At 41.3% G+C, this 18,378-nt stretch overlaps 1 protein-coding gene across 1 annotated transcript; it reads right to left on the reverse strand.

Moving 5' to 3' along the window:
* Window positions 1-319: 319 nt before the first annotated feature.
* LOC120051890 (forkhead box protein F2-like) lies at window positions 320-7,267 on the reverse strand. The gene is made up of 2 exons (XM_038998777.1): window positions 5,842-7,267; window positions 320-1,032 (listed from the first exon to the last, which is right to left on the reverse strand). Exons 1-2 carry the CDS (start codon window positions 6,812-6,814, stop codon window positions 863-865), a joined length of 1,143 nt encoding a protein of 380 aa, XP_038854705.1. The 5' UTR covers window positions 6,815-7,267; the 3' UTR covers window positions 320-862.
* Between the last annotated feature and the right edge of the window lie 11,111 nt (window positions 7,268-18,378).

Below are 18,378 nucleotides of genomic sequence, written 5' to 3' on the forward strand. Positions count from 1 at the left end.
TGTTTATCATGTAAACACGAATACTTGTCTCTGTCTATTACAGAAACCATACATAGTTCTTATTTATGTTTGCCCTCTGTGCTGGGATGTTTTTTGATGCTAAAATAAATGGTTGAATGTTCATTGGAGTCTTGTCCACCTCACTCTCTAACCGGAGCTGAATTTGCAGTTAACACCCAATCCACCCACCACAGTCTTTCAATCAACAGTAGGCTACGCGCCAACTCTCCTGTAACCTGGTCTTACAAGCCACTACAGTGCGTCTCTTGCAGTGTATTTATATTCCTGAGAGAGTCAAGCAGGCAGGTGTAGCCTAAAATACATTCGTTTTATTGAAACACTTCATGACAAAACTAAGCAAATCTTAAAGGGTATACAATAAGTGCAAATGTGTTTCAATATGTTATAAAAAGCTTTGTGTATGTGTAGGCTGCATTTACTTTTATAGGCCTATGGCGGAACAGAGGCCTAGTTACATAAAATATAAGGTATTTGTTTGCACAATTAATGACAGCAAACATATTTGTCGTTTTGAAACTTATTTTGAAAAAAACCTTGGTTATATTGTCAGAAGATTTGGTGCCTTCCTTAATTTCGGAAACAGTTGTTGCATCCGACTGTCCTTCATTTAGGCTTATCAAGACGACGAAGCCCACTGTAAATATACCCTGATGTGAGAAGTTTTCCGGCTTCTCAGAAATAGGCTAGCCCTTTGTCCTTATTGTTCATTCTCATCAGAAATATTAGCCAATTTATTTGCCTTTAATCTCTCATGGAATCAGTTTAAATTGTTTGATTTGGTGTTGGATCAGATTCTCATCTCCGGACGGTTTGGAGCCATTACGCACTCTCCATGACGCGCTCACATCACGCACGGTTTGACGTCTTGACAAAGGCTTTGGTGATGTTGGTGATGATGATAGTAAGATCCGCTGGCTGAAGGACGAAACGAGGAGATGCCGTTAAAGTTCAGGAGAAAATCCTTCCTGTCACACACGGGTGAGGAGTGGCTCTGGTAGCGAGGGATCCCCACTGGAGAAAAAGGAGATAACAGTGAGTAACTCATTTTTACTAAATCCATCAAAAATAAATGGACTTTTAAACAAAAAAATAACCCAGTTAAGTCTGAGTTTCGTTTCAGAATATAGGAGAATGCCTTAATTCTTGTGGGTTTTTACAAATAGGAATTTTGTAGCTTAAATATTATTATTAATAGAAGCATTCATGCATTAAATTGACCTTCTATAAAAAAGTTATAGTATTCAGTGTATTGTGTATACACTGTAATGTAAGACTTTAAATGATATAGTAAATATGGTATTATCAACTAAAATACTCTGAAATGTTTTACTGCAGCATACTGTAAAATGGTGCATTGTGGGAATATTTTTGGGGCAGGGAAAGAATCACTGTACATGGTACTGTAATTCCACCCCTCAGAATACAGTACCATACCGTATCTCTGGCACGCCAAAAACCTTTTGACCACTAGTGGGTGCATGGTATTGTTTTTGGCTCATGAACATTATTTGAGGCATGCCTTGTAAGAGTCTATATTTTTTTGCAACTGTGTGTGAGAATGCTGTACCAATTTCACTCCTGTGGTTATAGTGCCCCATCCGTTTGTATAGGAGGCAGCACATCTTAAACATTAAATGGTTAGGTATTTTTGTTTTGCACTGTAGACTCTGACAGGTTGGAAGCCTTTGTTAAAGGTCCAATGCAGCCATTTTTATCTCGATATCAAATAATTTCTGGTAACAATCTTACTGTGATTGTTTTTTAAATTATAATGGGCAAAAAGACACAGTTTAGCAAAAAGCTATTTCTCAAGCAATAATTTTGCTAAGACTTTCTGGAAGTGGTTTGAGTGGGTAGGGGGAAAATGAAAAGTACCTGTTATTGGCAGAGGTTTGGCACTCTTTCTTATTGGTCTATTAACTCATTTGCCGCGTGGCCTCAGAAGGCCAAAAACTCTCTTCCAGCAGGCTTTTCAAAAAGCTCTTACACTAAAAGGACATCTTCCACAATTTCACAGTATTATTACAACCTCATAGCATGGAAATATATATGCCTTAAACACAGGAAAATCACGTTTTTTTACTAAACTGGGCCTTTAAGGCCTCCAGAAAGACAAGTGACATATAACACCAAATATGAATGAATATACTGTAATGTGTAAACACTTTACCTAGCTGCCAACCTGCTTGCATCAATCCCTTGTAATTACAGTAAAATACTGTAATAAAAACCCCTCCCCTTAATGAATTTCATCCATTCATTCAGATTATGGAAGCATCTAATTTTTACAGTATAATAGTACATTTTATGATATTGTACTGTCATTACACGGTACTTGCTTTGATGTTGTATTCATGTACAGTAATATAAAATGCAGAACTGTACTTGCCACCGCCTGTAAGCTATTGTCACATTCACTGTCACCCATTTACAGTGTAGGCAATTAGGCATATACCTTTTAACTATGTTTGAGTTGACACATCTTGCAATAATTTGTCCAGTAAACATTGTGAAGAGTCCCATTACACCACGTGCAGAAATCACTTTCGGTGAATCTAGAGATTAGACCTCAACTTTTACGGCGGGGCTCGTTAATTAACTACGCCACGAAACATCCCTACCTCTGCATTTAGATGCATTATTTATACTGTAAACGATATATTCCTCACAGTAAAGTCGCTCATACTCAACAGTTCTATGGTCACTTTTCTATGTTGTATAATATATGTGAACTTTGTCAATTAATCTGTCTGTTTCGTCTATGTTCATTGTCTATTTCTAGAAACACCAAGCAAAATTCTGGGTATGTATAGACTACTTAGCGAATAATGTATTAATTGATGAAGAGGCAGGGATTGCTGTCCTTTTTAGTATAGGTAAAATAATAGAAATGCTTCCATTCTCCCCTCAGTATTCCCATTCATGAGAATACCACTAACGTTTCATCCAAAATCAAGAAACTGCATGTGTTAAGCCTATTTCTTCTTTAAAATATTCACATTTAAACATGCAATGATTTTAATATACAATAGATTATTTTGGATGTGTGCAAATTAGATGCATAGAGCGTAGGCCGACACAAAACAGCAGAGCAAATATATGCTATGGATGCAACAAAAATCGTACTTTGGAGCAGCAGTCTTTAATTCTGAAATTAGCCTAACGTAAAACACTCATGACTTGACTTCCGAATCCTTGCTTCTGTAATGTTTGTTGAGTTGGTGCACTTTGCATTAGTGATAGTTGTATTATGTGTACACATATTTTTACATTTGTCATTTAGCAGATGTTTTTTTACAGAGCGATTTACAATTAGCGCATTCAGTCGTATCAAGTACTACATTTTCCTTAAATATTTAGCAGCAAAGTCAGTGCTAGTAGGTAAAGCATTTTTAAAATTGGATGGGAAGGGGGCACGGTGATAGTTATGTAAGGTGGGCTACTCTTCAAAGAGGTAGGGTTCCAGACGTTTTCGGAAGATGGGCAGGGACTCCGCTGTCCTGACTTTAGGGGGAAGCTTGTGCGAGTGCAGGATGCCTTCCCGTAGGGGTGGGAGGGCCACGATTATATTTAACTTAGAGAAATGTTTAGTCTTACATTTTAAGTGTTTAGTCTTAAACCAGATAAAGTTAAATTAGTTAAAAGTGATTTGAAAGGCCTATAATAACCAAACAACGTCATCGTTTCAGTGCTTTCTACACCAATTGGCCTCCATATCCTTCAGAGATTTATGAAAGATGATTTAGGTAACGGTGCTTATGTTTGATTGTCCGTTTCTCTTGAGAGCATAGACATGTTATACGGTTTATCCCCGAGAGCTGCAGTAGCAACATCACACGTGTTAAGTCATCATTATATGGCCTTATATAATTTTCTGACAAATAATTGAACCTGGAAAATTAGAACAGCGGTCCTTTGTCATAGATCCTTATATGCCAGGTCAGCAACACAGTCAGAGCGAGAAAGAGGGAGGAGAGGGAAAGGGGAGCGAGCGAGCGTGAGCCTCATCAAGGTCATAAGGACTCCAGATGTGACGCATGCACGCGCAGTGTCGGCGTTTTCTCTCTAGGAGACTGCAGGCCTCTATCCTGAGGGTGCTGCCCTCGTGCCCGATTTTCAGAGACAACACACGGGCCGTGACTGACAATCGTTATGGGCCGTGTAGAGGCCCGTGAGCACAGATAAAGACTTGTCTTCTAAATAGTTATGAGAAGTCATAAAGTTTGACAAGCCTCGGAGGTCTAGGCCTATTCGTTAGTTGAAATCATCTTCAGTGTGGTCCGACTCGCACAGCCTTTGTTTAGATAACCCCTGAGACCCCTCTGGCTTTAGAATAATTCCCCTCAGAAATCCCTTGGACTTTTGTTAAAAGCGTCGACATATTAGAATCATGTAAAACAAGGTTAACATGAACTAAATTACATGGATGTGAAGACAATCAACTGGCCCAAGGAGCGATAAGTAAAATTTACACAAAGGGGGCTACAGTTTCAATTATGGCCCATTGCACTAAGCTCCAGAGGTGGATCAGTCCAACCACCGCTTCCTTCAGTGCAGAGCAGGCGAGAGTAGGCTGCAGTGTACCTGGTGAAGGACATGCACACTCTTGACCATCCACTGAATGACCTGCTCCCTCCAAAAAGAGGTAACAGCACCACCAGGCTCCTGAGAAACAGCCACGAACTGTCCTGTATAACAACCCGTACGAACCGCCTGCGAAACGCTCTAGCTCTTAAATGGTTCTACAAAAAAAATCTATTTTTTAAAATCACATTTTCATATTTCAATTTCCATCATGAAAAATGTCCTGTAATGTTTCAAGTGTTCAGTATTTTATTTGTGTCACGTATTATGTGTTATGTATTTCCAATGAGTGTTTTTGCAATTATTAGTCATGTAAAACCTGCATTTCTTCAGTTTTATCTGTGAGCGTGAATAAATAAACTCAAACTCAGATTCCTTTCTAAACATTTATGTAAACGAGAACACAGCCGCCACATTACTCTTCCTAAGTCCTAGCCTATATATCAACAACATTTGAAACTATTTTGTTAATTTCTGTTCTTAGAAGCAGTGTTTGCCCTTATATTTCCCACCTCACCTTCAAGTGTCCTTCTAATTACCCATGCATATGTGTAATGGAGTCCCTAAATAAAGAGCATTATTTCACCTGGAGAGATTCAAAATGTTACCTTAGTTCCACGACAGAATATAGTTGCAAACGAATCATCTTTAAATCCAATCAAATGACTTTAACCCACAACATATGGAAGACATTTTGCCAGAACACAACTTGAAATTTGAAGGAAATGCATCCACGTCAACCAATCCTTTAAATTAGGCCTAAATGATCTGAGACCTATCCATCTCCAACATAGCTGTATAGATGTATTACGAATGTAAGTCATTCCATATTTAGGCTGCAACAAACACACTAGACGACCGCTGGTAATTTTCTTTGCCAAAGACTGATTTTCTCTATTGACTATTAGAAAGGCCAACTATAATTTTAACATACAAATTAAGCAATTTTATAGAACGTGTATTACGCATTCCGTAAAGTTGGAGTTTTAGCCTCAAGAAAACAGCCTGATCAAAGAGAACATTTGAGTTAGTAAATGATCAACCTGCTAACGTTTGTTTCCCGTGTGTGTAACAAATGCACTACTTTTATATGACACTTTTTACAGTACTTGCTACGCTTGACCAAGTGTATTTGGAATGGCAAGATGCGTATGCTAAAACTCCCTATGACGCATGACATTTCAAACGATTTATTAAGGCGTTATGACTTAACTTACACAACGTTTATTGGCCTACCTGAGATATCGGCGGTGTCCCTGGCGTTCTGGTGGAGGTAGCTCTGCTCCAGGGAATAGGGGGACATGCCGGAATTTAGCCCAGAGGACGCCGAGCTGCTGGAGACCAGAGGCTGCTGCTTTATGTACGGGGAGCCGCCGGGAGACGCCCAGTGTCCGGCGCTACTGGCGTATGGAGAATGACCGTCCAACGCGCTGGCCATAGCCGGGGACGAGGGCACAGGGCTGCTGCTACTGTCCGGTCCACCGTAGTCCCCGTTGGACGTTACCGGACAGCTGGCCATATATGTGGACCCGGGGCTCGGGGACATGTGAGGTACGTGGTGGCCACCGCTCAGTCCGTCGTAGCCACCGGCCATGGAGTTGGTCATCATGTCCAAGTTGTAACTGTTGCTATGACACGCCAGAGACCCAGTGGGCGCCTGAAAATCAAAGTTCTGCGGTAAAATGGACGTACCGAAGCCTATCCCGTTCATCATCCGGTAAATGGGCTTCAGAGCTTGGCATTTTCTCCGGAAGCCCCTGGGTCTGCGGCGGAACGAGCCCTCTTCAAACATGAACTCGCTGGCCGGGTCGATGGTCCAATAGTGGCCTTTCCCCGGCCTGCCTAGCCCTTTGGGCAGCTTGATGAAGCACTCGTTCAGGGAGAGGTTGTGCCGGACGGAGTTCTTCCAGCCCTGGTATGATCCTCTGAAGAAGAGGAACCGGGCCTGGAGGAACTGATAGACCTCGCTGAGTGTCAGCCTCTTGGTCGGTGAGCTCTGTATCGCCATGACGATGAGCGCAATGTAGGAGTAGGGAGGCTTCTCTGGTCGCCTCAGGCCGGAGCTCGCCTTCTTGCTTTTGGCCCCGGCCAAGGAGCTGTCCACCTCGGTCTGTGGGCTCATCATGGCGGGGTGCAGGACGCCGGAGGTCGGGCTGGACCGCAGGGGAGGCGGCGGGTCCAGCTGCTGCTGAGAGATCTCGGTCGTCATCTCTGCTCCGCTAACGCACAACAGTGGCGTAGATGAGCAGTGACCTTAAGGGAGAGGGGGAAGCGGAGAGCAAGATGTAGAGCAATAGATCTTTAAAAATAACTGATAGGATTCGAAAAAGTTGATCACAAGAAATGTCGCCTATTCTCAACGTCCTCTTCAAATCACACAAGCATTTGGTCTTCGGAATTCGACAAAAAGTGGTTGGAGAGGGAAAATCCTCGTTGGACTCTCCTATTTCGCAGAGAATGTGCAGCGAGTGCACAGTGTCGGAATGTGGGAGAGACGGTGGGGTGCAGAGTATCCAATGAGGGCTCGGTATAACGCAGCGTTTTGCGGGGTTCAGTCCGACCTAGGCTCCGGTATGGTTCGTTGTCACCGTGGCGGTGAGTGCAGCTCTGTGGCGCAACGGGTGGGCATCGCCCTCCTTAATCCCTGGGGGAGGAAATACGAAGACTACTCGATTTAGTGTGCGCTGCCGCTCAGCCATACAAAATGCGACCACCTATCATTTCTTAAATCCCCCCCCCCTCCCCCCACCCAATCCCACTGAAATCAGTGACGACTAGAGCCCCCCCTCCCCTTCCTGTCCAGTCGTTGCTGCAGAGTCATGCCCCTCGCTCTTCATTTCTCCATCCCTCCTTCCCTCTTCCACCCTCTCTCTCCTTCCCATGCTCTCACTCTGACATATCAAATAGACTACACGCAATTACGCCATCTATCAAACCTCCCAGACGTTCTAATCAACAGCGCCACACGGAACGCGCACAAGGTAAAAAAACAACTCCTTCTTGCATGTTGTTACCAAACATTCAGATTGTTGATAAGTGTCATGATACTGCATAGCAGAAACATTTTCTGTAATGATGAGGGTATAGCTGTGTATGCCAGGGGTATTCAACACTTACCCTACAAGGTCCGGAGCCTGTTGGTTTTCTATTCTACCTGATCATTAATTGCACCCACCTGGTGTGCCAGGTCTAATGGTAGGCCTACATTTTTTTGCTGGCATGCAACAAGATCATGTTAGATATGAGATCCAGTAGAGGTAGCGATACATCCCCTAGCTGACAAGGTAAAAATCTGTTGTTCTTTCCCTGAACAAGGTAGTGAACCCAAGGCAGTTAATAACATAGGCCGTCATTGTAAATAATAATTTGTTCTTAACTGACTTGCCTAGTTAAATAAAGATTAAATAAAGACAAATAAAAAATAAATATAAATAAATTGAACTGTGCATAGAACAAACTGTGTAGGCTCATAGAAATCTCGTGAAATTAATCCCATCTCCTGTTTGCCTAGTTCTCTCGGACCCAATCGTGAGAGTCACTACGGAACCGACCCACATAGAAAACAAATTGTCGCGCTGAACCAGAGAGGGGAGAGGAAGAGCTGGTGCTCTTTCGCCGGAGTGCATGCGTGTGTAAGCGGGGGTTGTTCTGAGTAAATAACTTTGACATGAGTGGTAGCAGGCTTTTTCCATCAAGTCCAGCCCAGGATACCACACACAGCGCGCCAGTTTCAGCTTACCGCCCCAGGCTCGAGCTGGTCCCTGGCAGGGAGATTCCCCTGGGCCCCGCATTCATTAGAGCGAGAGAACCGAAATTAGGCTCACGGGCGTCGACAGCTTCCCCCCTTATGAAGACCGATCATAATACAGATTTGTCCAACATGATGCAATTATTTATAAAAAATATGATCAACAACCACGAGAGAAATATGAATTTGTAGATCACTTATCCATCCCATTGCGATGTTCAGTGTTATTGAAACTAATGACACTATTTATTGCAGGCCTGCATCATGCGTTTAACAGGCTATTTATTTGTTTTTACTAGGCAAGTGAGTTAAGAATTCTTACTTACAATGACAGCCAACCAGGGAATAGTGCCTAACTGCCTTGTCCAGGGGCAGAACGCCAGATTTTTACCTTGTCAGCTCGGGGATTCGATCCAGCAATCTTTCGGTTACTGGCCCAACGCTCTAACTAGGCTACCTGCCGCCCCATTTATACTGTGATGATTTATCCTTCATTTCGATATCGTTGTCTGCGTTTGACAGGCTACACTTTGTCGTTTTCCATTCAGCCACCCAATGTCATGAAAAATAACACGTTTTGGCTTAATTTCTATAAAGACGAATATTAAATAATTTCCCGTACTTTTTCCCCCTTATTACTTTTATTTTATAGGCTTTGTTTTTGTAAATAGAATGTATAATATATAGGCTAGTTGTTTACGTTTATAATTAATATTTACAGTTTAGTAGGTATATAAGCTATACAGAAATATACAAATAGACCTACAATCTTTGTCCAAAAATGGTAATGGGTTTAAAATAATGTTATAACGTACGATTTAGATGATTCATCTTTATTTGGGCCAATAAATCACATCACAATATGTCCTTTGTTTGCTTCTTCTCCCTCATTTCATTTCTACCATATGGATTTGGTTAAGACTGAGCTTTATTTCGTATTGTGCCGCTGAATCGAAACGATGAGAAGGAAAGAGTGAACAACTGTAAACAGTAGACTAGGCCTAATTACAACCTTCGATCAGAATAGAAGAATCTTGCAGCTGGGCCTAATAGAGTTCATTTCTGCATTTACGATATGAACGTCTTAACTTTGGATAGTTGAGATCTATAAAATAGACAGAAAATAGTATAATAATCTAATCGGCTCCTAATCTCTTTGTGCATGTGGGTTTTAACATTAGGATACCCCCTGTCCTTTGACACCAACAAAAACCTTTGCATTAGACAAAAAATAATTTGCGGATATAAACTAGGTTAGACAAAAAATAATTTACGGATATAAACTAGGTTTCCATACTATTGGCGAGAGATTTTCATGCGAATATCCTAAAATCCACATAAAAAAATATGCGCATTTTTCCACTACAGATGTTTCCATTAAATTGGCTTGTTGCAGATGAAAGGCTGTGCGTGATGACGTAGTGCACATAAAAATACATTTTGCGGTTAAATTCCCATGTACCGAATAAAAAATACAAGTTTAATCTGTTTCCATCGCATTTTCAACTCTACTGATTGTTTTTGTCACAAAACATGTTGCGTTTTATAGCGAATGTACTTACTCTGGTATTGACACGTGCCAATAGAGCGCAGATTGTAGCTGGAGGGTACTATAACCTACAACATGAGATTGTTATGGACAAAAGCGCCATTTTGGGGGGTGTCAAACGGCAGTCAAGCATGTCACGTCACTAGAATAAGAACCTCGATATTTATTGGAAAGCAGCATCATGCTCATCACCGTGCACTTTCACCACCCTGTGAAGTTCGTAATTTATTTAATCTGTGGTCTAATAAACTGCATGGTAAGCGAGGTCCACACAACCCATTTCGTGACTTCGATATCATGGATATTATATCAATATTAGGGGCATAAAGTCGTTTCCACCGCCATTTCTCGCGTCATTCATTTTACGGACACAAAAAGAACCCACAATGTCAAACAAATGGTCTCTCAGCATTGATAAAATTACATCGAAACTTCCTGTTTCCATCACACCTGTTATGATTTTTGTTTTATTACGATATGACTTTACTTGCATAAAAACTGTGGATGGGAACTTAGAAAAAAGGTTCCTTATATAGCCTATGCTATTATATAGCCTATGCTATGGAACCACAAAAAGTGATAAATTCTAAAACTATGCTGGTATTCTTTTGGCCATTATTTGTTTATTTGTATATTTAAATATCACTATTTAATAGTAAGTAGCCATAATTCATAGATGGCACCATGCAGGGTTCTATATGGAACCATGTTGGTTCATGAAGAACCTCTAGGGTTCTGATCAAATAACCCTATAAAAGCCTATGCTATGCTAACCCCTTTTATAGGGTTATTTGATCAGAACCCTAGAGGTTCTTCATGAACCAACATGGTTCCATATAGAACACTGCATGGTGCCATCTATGAATTATGGCTACTTACTATTAAATACTCATATTTTAATATACAAATAAACAAATAATGGTCAAAAGAATACCAGCATAGTTTTAGAATTTATTGTCATTATATGCAAACATCATTTGGAAATATAAACTGGTGGAAGGCATCTCTTTGTTTGAATGATGGTCCATGTCACCTCTGTCTGACTTCTTTATAATACAATAAACTTTGTCCATTTAGTTACGATGAACAACAAAAATGTATCTTCTGCTCTGTTCTCAACTCCCCCAAAAAGCAGACACATACAGTTGAGACCAGTACAGGTTCAAGCTGTATGCAGCGCCGCTGGATATAAAGCATCTTGTGGGATTAAGGACCTTGCTCAAGGACCAAACAGTAGGGGAACTTTTTGAGGATGTGAATCCAGCAGCCCTGCAGTTGTCAGATCAATTCCGCCTGTTTTTTTTTCTCCAGCGCCAGACCCAGGATTCAAAACCAGCCACAACTCCTTAGCCGCTGGCCTACCAACCTACTTGACCGGTTCCAGAGAAGAACGAAAAAAGGAGGAAAAACATGTATTAATCTACAGAAATAAACATGAGTTCATCTGCCAAAATGAAGCCAAAATGCTATGCAGACATGATTATTATGTAGAATAACAACTTATATGCAGTTGTCAGCAGCAGCTGAAAGAGGGATCTTCTGCCTCTGATTGTTCTTGGTTACCGCCAGACTGAGAAAAACATAGATAGTGTTAAAAGTAATGTCATGATTAACTAGGCTATTGAACCAACACTTATTATGCATAATTTATCATAAAAAAATGTATACATGCCTCTGTCAGCAACAGTGGCTTCATGAAATATAGGCTAGGCCCATCAATTGACTCCACACTGAAATAAAATAAACAATTAGCTAATTGCCATAGTCAGGCTGGATCTGTAGCTCTATTTGGCATATCCCATAATACATTTTTTTAATGTATTTGAAAGTAACTTGTAAAGTTCTTAATTAAATTAACCTAGCTTTTTCGGTTTAGCTAGCTATAGCTAGCTTACAAACATGCTCAAATTTGAACATTTAAACTTGATATATTTAGCCTATAGTCTCATATGATGTTGACTTCATATGTTTGAATTAAATAATTAACTTTTGCTTACATTGAATAATAATGTGCTTATTGGTAGGCTACTTGCAAATTGGTTCAACTACCATCCTCTTGTATCATCATGCTGGGATGGATTGGCAGTTGGTTTTTGAATTGGAATTTTGAGGTCACCAAAATATTCAATATAGAACCCTTTTTACATTTTTGTTTTTATCTAAAGGCCTTTTCCATTTGCACTTAAAATTAGGGCCAAATTCTAGCTAGCTCGAATGGAGTTCTCATTCGAGCTGGGTTGAGGGAAACCAAGGCAAGCACAGCCCAGTTTCACAACTAGTGCCAGCTCAATTAGAATTCGCCCCGGTGACAGCGTTACTATGCAACCACCTGCTGATCACAGCTGGATGCTAACACCACGTTTAGCTAGCTTGTCTGGGCTTTTTCCTGTTAGCTAGCATATGGAAAAGTAATACGGCTGTAGTTGGACATGACACAAATTATCACCACAGCTGGATCCTTAATTTATTTTTGCACAACACACATTTTTATGAGAACAGTCAGGCCTCGAATGCTAAGGAGCTACCTGATGTTAAATCAAATCAAACTTTATTTGTCACATGCGCCGAATACAAGTGTAGACTTTACCGCGAAATGCTTACTTACAAGTCCTCCAGTGCAGTTCAAGAAGAGTTAAGAAAATATTTACCAAATAGACTAAAATAAAAAGTAATAATATAAAGTAACACAATAAGAATCACTTTTTTTTTGTTTTGAGCAAGATGGCGCTGACAGAGATGGTCGCCTCGCTTCAGGTCCTTAGGAAACGCTGTTATTTGTATTTTTATGTATTATTTTATGTATTATTTCTTTACAAGCATTTCGCTACACTCGCATTAACATCTGCTAACCATGTGTATGTGACCAATAAAATGTGATTTGATTTGACAATAACGAGGCTATATACAGGAGGCACCGGTACCGAGTCAGTGTGCGGGGGGTACAGGCTAGTTGAGGTAATCTGTACATGTAGGTGGGGGCGAACTGACTATGCCTAGATAACAAACAGCGAGTAGCAGCAGTGTACAAAAGGTGGGGATCAATGTAAATTGTCTGGTGGAGATTTTATAAATTGTACAGTAGTCTAATGGGTTGGGGGTAGAAGCTGTTGAGGAGCCTTTTGGTCCTAGACTTGGCTCTCCGGTACCGCTTGCCATTCAGTAGCAGAGAAAACAGTCTATAACTTGGGTGACTGGAATCTCTGACAATTTTATGGGCTTTCCTCTGACACCGCCTATTATATAGGTCCTGGATGGCAGGAAGCTTGGCCACAGTGATGTACTGGGCCGTTCGCACTACCCTATATAGCGCCTTACGGTCAGATGCCGAGCAGTTGCCAAACCAGACAGTGATGCAACCAGTCAGGATGCTCTCGATGGTGCAGCTGTAGAACCTTTTGAGGATCTGGGGACCCATGCCAAATCTTTTCAGTCTCCTGAGGGGGAAAATGTTTTGTTGTGCCCTCTTCACGACTTTCTTGGTATGTTTGGACCATGATAGTTCGTTGGTGATGTGGACACCAAGGAACTTGAAACTCTCGACCCACTCCACGGGTCGACCCGCCTTTTCCTGTAGTTCACGATCAGCTCCTTTGTCTTGCTCACATTGAGGGAGAGGTTGTTGTTCTGGCACCACACTGCCAGTTCTCTGACCTCCTCCCTATAGGCTGTCACATCGATGTCGGTGATCAGGCCTACCACTGTTGTGTCATCAGCAAACTTAACGATGGTGTTGGAGTCGTGTTTGGCTACACAGTCGTGGGTGAACAGGGAATACAGGAGGGGACTAAATACACACCCCTGAGGGGCCCCAGTGTTGAGGATCAGCGTGGCAGACATGTTGTTGCCTACCCTTACCACCTGGGGGCGGCCCGTCAGGATGTCCAGGATCCAGTTGCAGAGGGAGGTGTTTAGTCCCAGAGTCCTTAGCTTAGTGATGAGCTTCGTGGGCAGTATGGTGTTGAACGCTGAGCTGTAGTCAGTGATCAGCATTCTCACATAGGTGTTCCTTTTGTCCAGGTGAGAAAGGGCAGTGTGGAGTGCGATTGAGATTGTGTCATCTGTGGATCTGTTGGGGCGGTATGCAAATTGGAGTGGGTCTAGGGTGTCCAGGAGGATCCTGTTGATGTGAGCCATGACCAGCCTTTCAAATCACTTCATGGCTACCGATGTGAGTGCCACGGGGTGGTAATCATTTAGTCAGGTGACCGTTGCTTCCTTGGGCACAGGGACTATGGTGGTCTGCTTGAAACATGTAGGTATTACAGCCTCGGTCAGGGAGAGGTTGAACATGTCAGTGAAGACACTTGACAGTTGGTCCGCGCATGCTTTGAGAGTTGAAACTAGCTAGCTAACGTGAGCTAGCAGGAATTTTAGCTGGCCAAGTCGTATTGAAAGCTAGCTTGCTACATATCTAACCTGACGTTGGGTTTGCTTGCTTAGCTAGCTAATAGCCAATGCCATGGTAAGCAAGGTAGGAATTAAGCTAGCTAGCCTGTTATGCTAGTGACAACGCTTACCATTTAGCTAGCTAGCTAACTTTAGCAAGCTAAATACATGGCTCTGTGTCTGGCTGGCACTTGCAGTAGTATGGGGTAACATTAGTGAATTCAATTCTTCAACATCTTGCTAGCCAACATTTGCTAAGCCAACTACACAGTCACATATTGGCTACCTAGCGACATTATGTAACTTCTCATTTCTGGAGGCAGTGTTAACGCAATTCAAGCTAGCCCACCAAGGCCAGCCCAACCAAATTACCAATGGAAACTGGGCTTAAGAGTGTAGGCTAGGGTTCCCCAACTGGCGGGCTGTATTTGGCCAGCAGATGGTTTTATTTGGCCCCCAAAGTTTTCTGAGCAAAAAATAAATAAATAAACATTTTGGGGTGGAGTTTTCATTGTTGGACATAAGACTGTAAAAGACATGGAAATCAGCTCCAATTGAATTTAAGAAATCTGTTCCCAAGTATTCCCATGCATAATAGAGACACGTGATCGTATGCAAATGTTGGCAAGGTTTGAAATGATTATGTTTAAGTCAAACATATCTGTTTGGGCTTCTTGCAGTCAATTTGCAGTCTGCAAATTATTCATACTTCTATTCCGGCCCCCCAACCATCCGCTCATGAAAAAATTGGCCTACAGCTGAATCTATTTGATGATCCCTGGTGTAGGCTATGCGTTTATTAAACACATGATTTCCTCTTGCTTCTAGCTAGCAAACACTGCAGTTAGCTATAATACATTTCCATGAAGAACAACCAAGACTACACAAACCACAGCCGAGAAAACAAATTGTTTTGTTAAACAGTAAGCTAGTTATGAACCCCAAATGTACATGTAAACATAAACTTAGTTGTGTATGCTAGCTAGCATTAGACTCGACTGACAGCATTGTTGTTTCAAACATTTGTAGTATAAATTCCAGCCCCCGGCATAAACTTTCTCCTGCTGTCTTGTCATTCATAGAATCCAAATTTGTGCTGACTGATCAACAGTGTCAAGTTACTTTTTAGTTTGTTCACAGAAAATCAGAAGTCGCCAAGCAAAAGTAAAAAGTCAGGGGGCTGCACATGGTATACCAGAGTGAAACAACATCACTCAGAATCACTGCTTGCACGACATTCCGTATGCCAGCCTGGTCTCATAGACTAGATGTAACATCGTAAACGTAAAGCCGGGACACTGAATTGATGATATATTACGATTGGTATGGTTACACGACGGGTTACTTAAAACCCTTTCCTGTAGTCAAATGACCAAATAGTCCTCTAGTGGCCTCATGAGTGGAATGTTATGAATATATTTCATAATTTCATAATTAATAAACATTATTTCAAAACACCGGCCGAAATTCCGGTGTTTCTATTTCAAACGGTTTTGTTATATTTCAGTCTTCTGTGATGTATATAAAGTGTAATATTGGGATTCCAAATCAGAATATAATACATTTCAACCCTATCTGACATGGTACAGGTGTTTTATTGTTTTTCTTAAGACCATAACCATGTGTGTTAGGTGTATACGTTTGTTTCAAAGTAGATAGGCATTTTGCAATGAATCATACAGTATAATGGTTTAAGAGCGGGATTTTGATAATATTATTATATCCACACACTCTAAATCACTTTGGCACAGTAGGCATCAAGTTACTTTCCAATAATGTTGTATAAAACATTATACATTTCAATACTTTTTACAGAACACAAATGCTTTCAATTACCCACTTATAGATAGGCATGACCAATTTAGGCATCTTTTTTAACAATGCGATATTCTGCTTGAAATAACACGTAGGTTAATGAACTAATCCAAATAAAAATGTGAATATTTATTAGTCTAGTGGTTAAGTATTTGGGCATATATTATGTGAATCAGGCCTCGTGAAATCATTGTCAAATGTGCAACAGGTACTGTTGCATATAGGTATACATTATGTATGAGTCATGTAGAAATATCAAAACATACTTTCAACTCCAAAGCAATTGCCTGTCTATGGTGCAGGAACCACTGACTCGTAGCCTTTTTCTATAATCAAGACACCTGCTGGAAACTCTTAACTGGTTAGGACAGCTTATGAGGTGTCCTAAATATACCCGTAGGAGTAAAATGTTTATTATGCTCAGAACGTATTACCAATTGTCTACTGAGACATATTGTGGATACTGGCCCACCTCGCAGACTATCAAAGGAAGATGTTATTGCCCTAATCCGCGAGATGCATGCCATCCCTATGGTACTGCCCAGGGACACAGTGCTTTATGGCAGAGTGGCAGATTGTGGAAATGCAAACACCAGCTGGTTGACAGTGCGCCGGGCCATCTCTATGCACTTTGTTGATGTCCTCCTCCCACTGGAACATACAACTACCCCACTGTGTGATGTCAGAGTAGACAACAATTGTCCCAGGGAACATTTGGATGACTACCTCCAGATCAGACAGCATCTGACGCACCAGGGCTGTCCCTTTTGTGTGTCCCAAGTCGTTTCCACCGACGTGGATGTCTATGATATATTCACTGTCACACCTTGGCTTGACGAGAGAGAATATTCCAGAACTCTTCCATTGAGAACAACTCATCCATATTTTGCGTTACTGTGGTCATCTAGCCAGCTACATTGTGAAATGACATAGTCTTTGCTTCAGTCGTTGTTTCCTTGCTCTCGCCAATTTGCTTGTAGGTGTGTGAGCTGGGATCTTATCAATAAATAAAATGCACAACATTGTGAGGGTTCACAAGGAGAGCATGTGTTAAACGGTATTACAAACTCGGTGGTTCGAGCCCTGAATGCTGATTGGCGGACAGCCGTGGTATACCACACATATGACGAAACATTTATTTTTACTGCTCTAATTATTTTCTCGTAGAGCCTATACTTTGATCTCTCATAATCTATTTTAATAAGTGCCTACATCTTTTCAGAGCCTTTTTTTATTATATATTATTTTACTTAAAATAAAGCTATTTCCAACGTACTATAACTGTAATGTGCGTCGTTATTTCCTCTTTCAGGCGCCCAAATGCACACTTCCTGTTCAGATCAGCCCTTTGTGCTGAGAGCACCGGGTTCTTTCTCTGTTTGGACTCCCTAACATTGTGCCACACACACACCGGACGAGAACTACAGCATATTCAGTCTCTATTGTCCTCAGACTCAGACATGTATTTGGTGTATTATGATACGCCATCTGTTAGCTAGTTTTTGTTCCACAACCCAGAGAGATAGGCTTAGCCCATAGAATGAAAACATAACCGTACACTGACGGGGAGGGTTGGCCGTCAGTGCTGGTGCTCTTCGCAGCGTACAGGTGTGCTGTTCCGGTGTTTCACCTGCAGGTTGCAGCATTGTTCCTGGAAACGGTCTCAAACCTGTCACCTGGACCATGCAGACTGCGTTTTTCTGGTTGCGTTTACACAGCCAGCCAAATTATACCTTATTTCTAATCAGATCAGCGCGGAAAAATATTTGATGCGAAAAGATCTGGTATGATTGGTCAAAAGACCAGTTAGTGGGTAAAATATCCGAATTGGGCTGCCTGTGTAAACGCATCTTCTGAGGCATCAGGATCGTACAAGTGTCACCTGTACCATAGGCCTATGCATCAATGTGCATGATTGAGGAGGACGGACAGGTAGCCTAATATTTTATGAGTCAAAATATGTGTCCACTTGCATTGTAGGCCTATTTGTAGAAACATGTAAGGCCTAAACAAGAATGTTCTCCGTTATTTTTGATTTCCTTTGCATTGATTGCCATTGCCTTCAACGCTGAAGAAGGGTTCATACCCGAAACTCATACCAATAAAAATATGTAAATTAAAAAAAATTTTTACCGGAGTGCTCTCCTATTTCTGTTTAATTTATCATTGGCCCACAATACAATAATTGACTTATCTTTCTCCATTTATAGCCTACTCCTTTGCACTGTTTGTCTAGATACAGCATTTCGTAGCGATAGTCTACCATTTTTCAATA

The sequence above is a fragment of the Salvelinus namaycush genome, chromosome 8 (assembly GCF_016432855.1).
Source record: "Salvelinus namaycush isolate Seneca chromosome 8, SaNama_1.0, whole genome shotgun sequence".
NCBI lineage: Eukaryota > Metazoa > Chordata > Actinopteri > Salmoniformes > Salmonidae > Salvelinus > Salvelinus namaycush.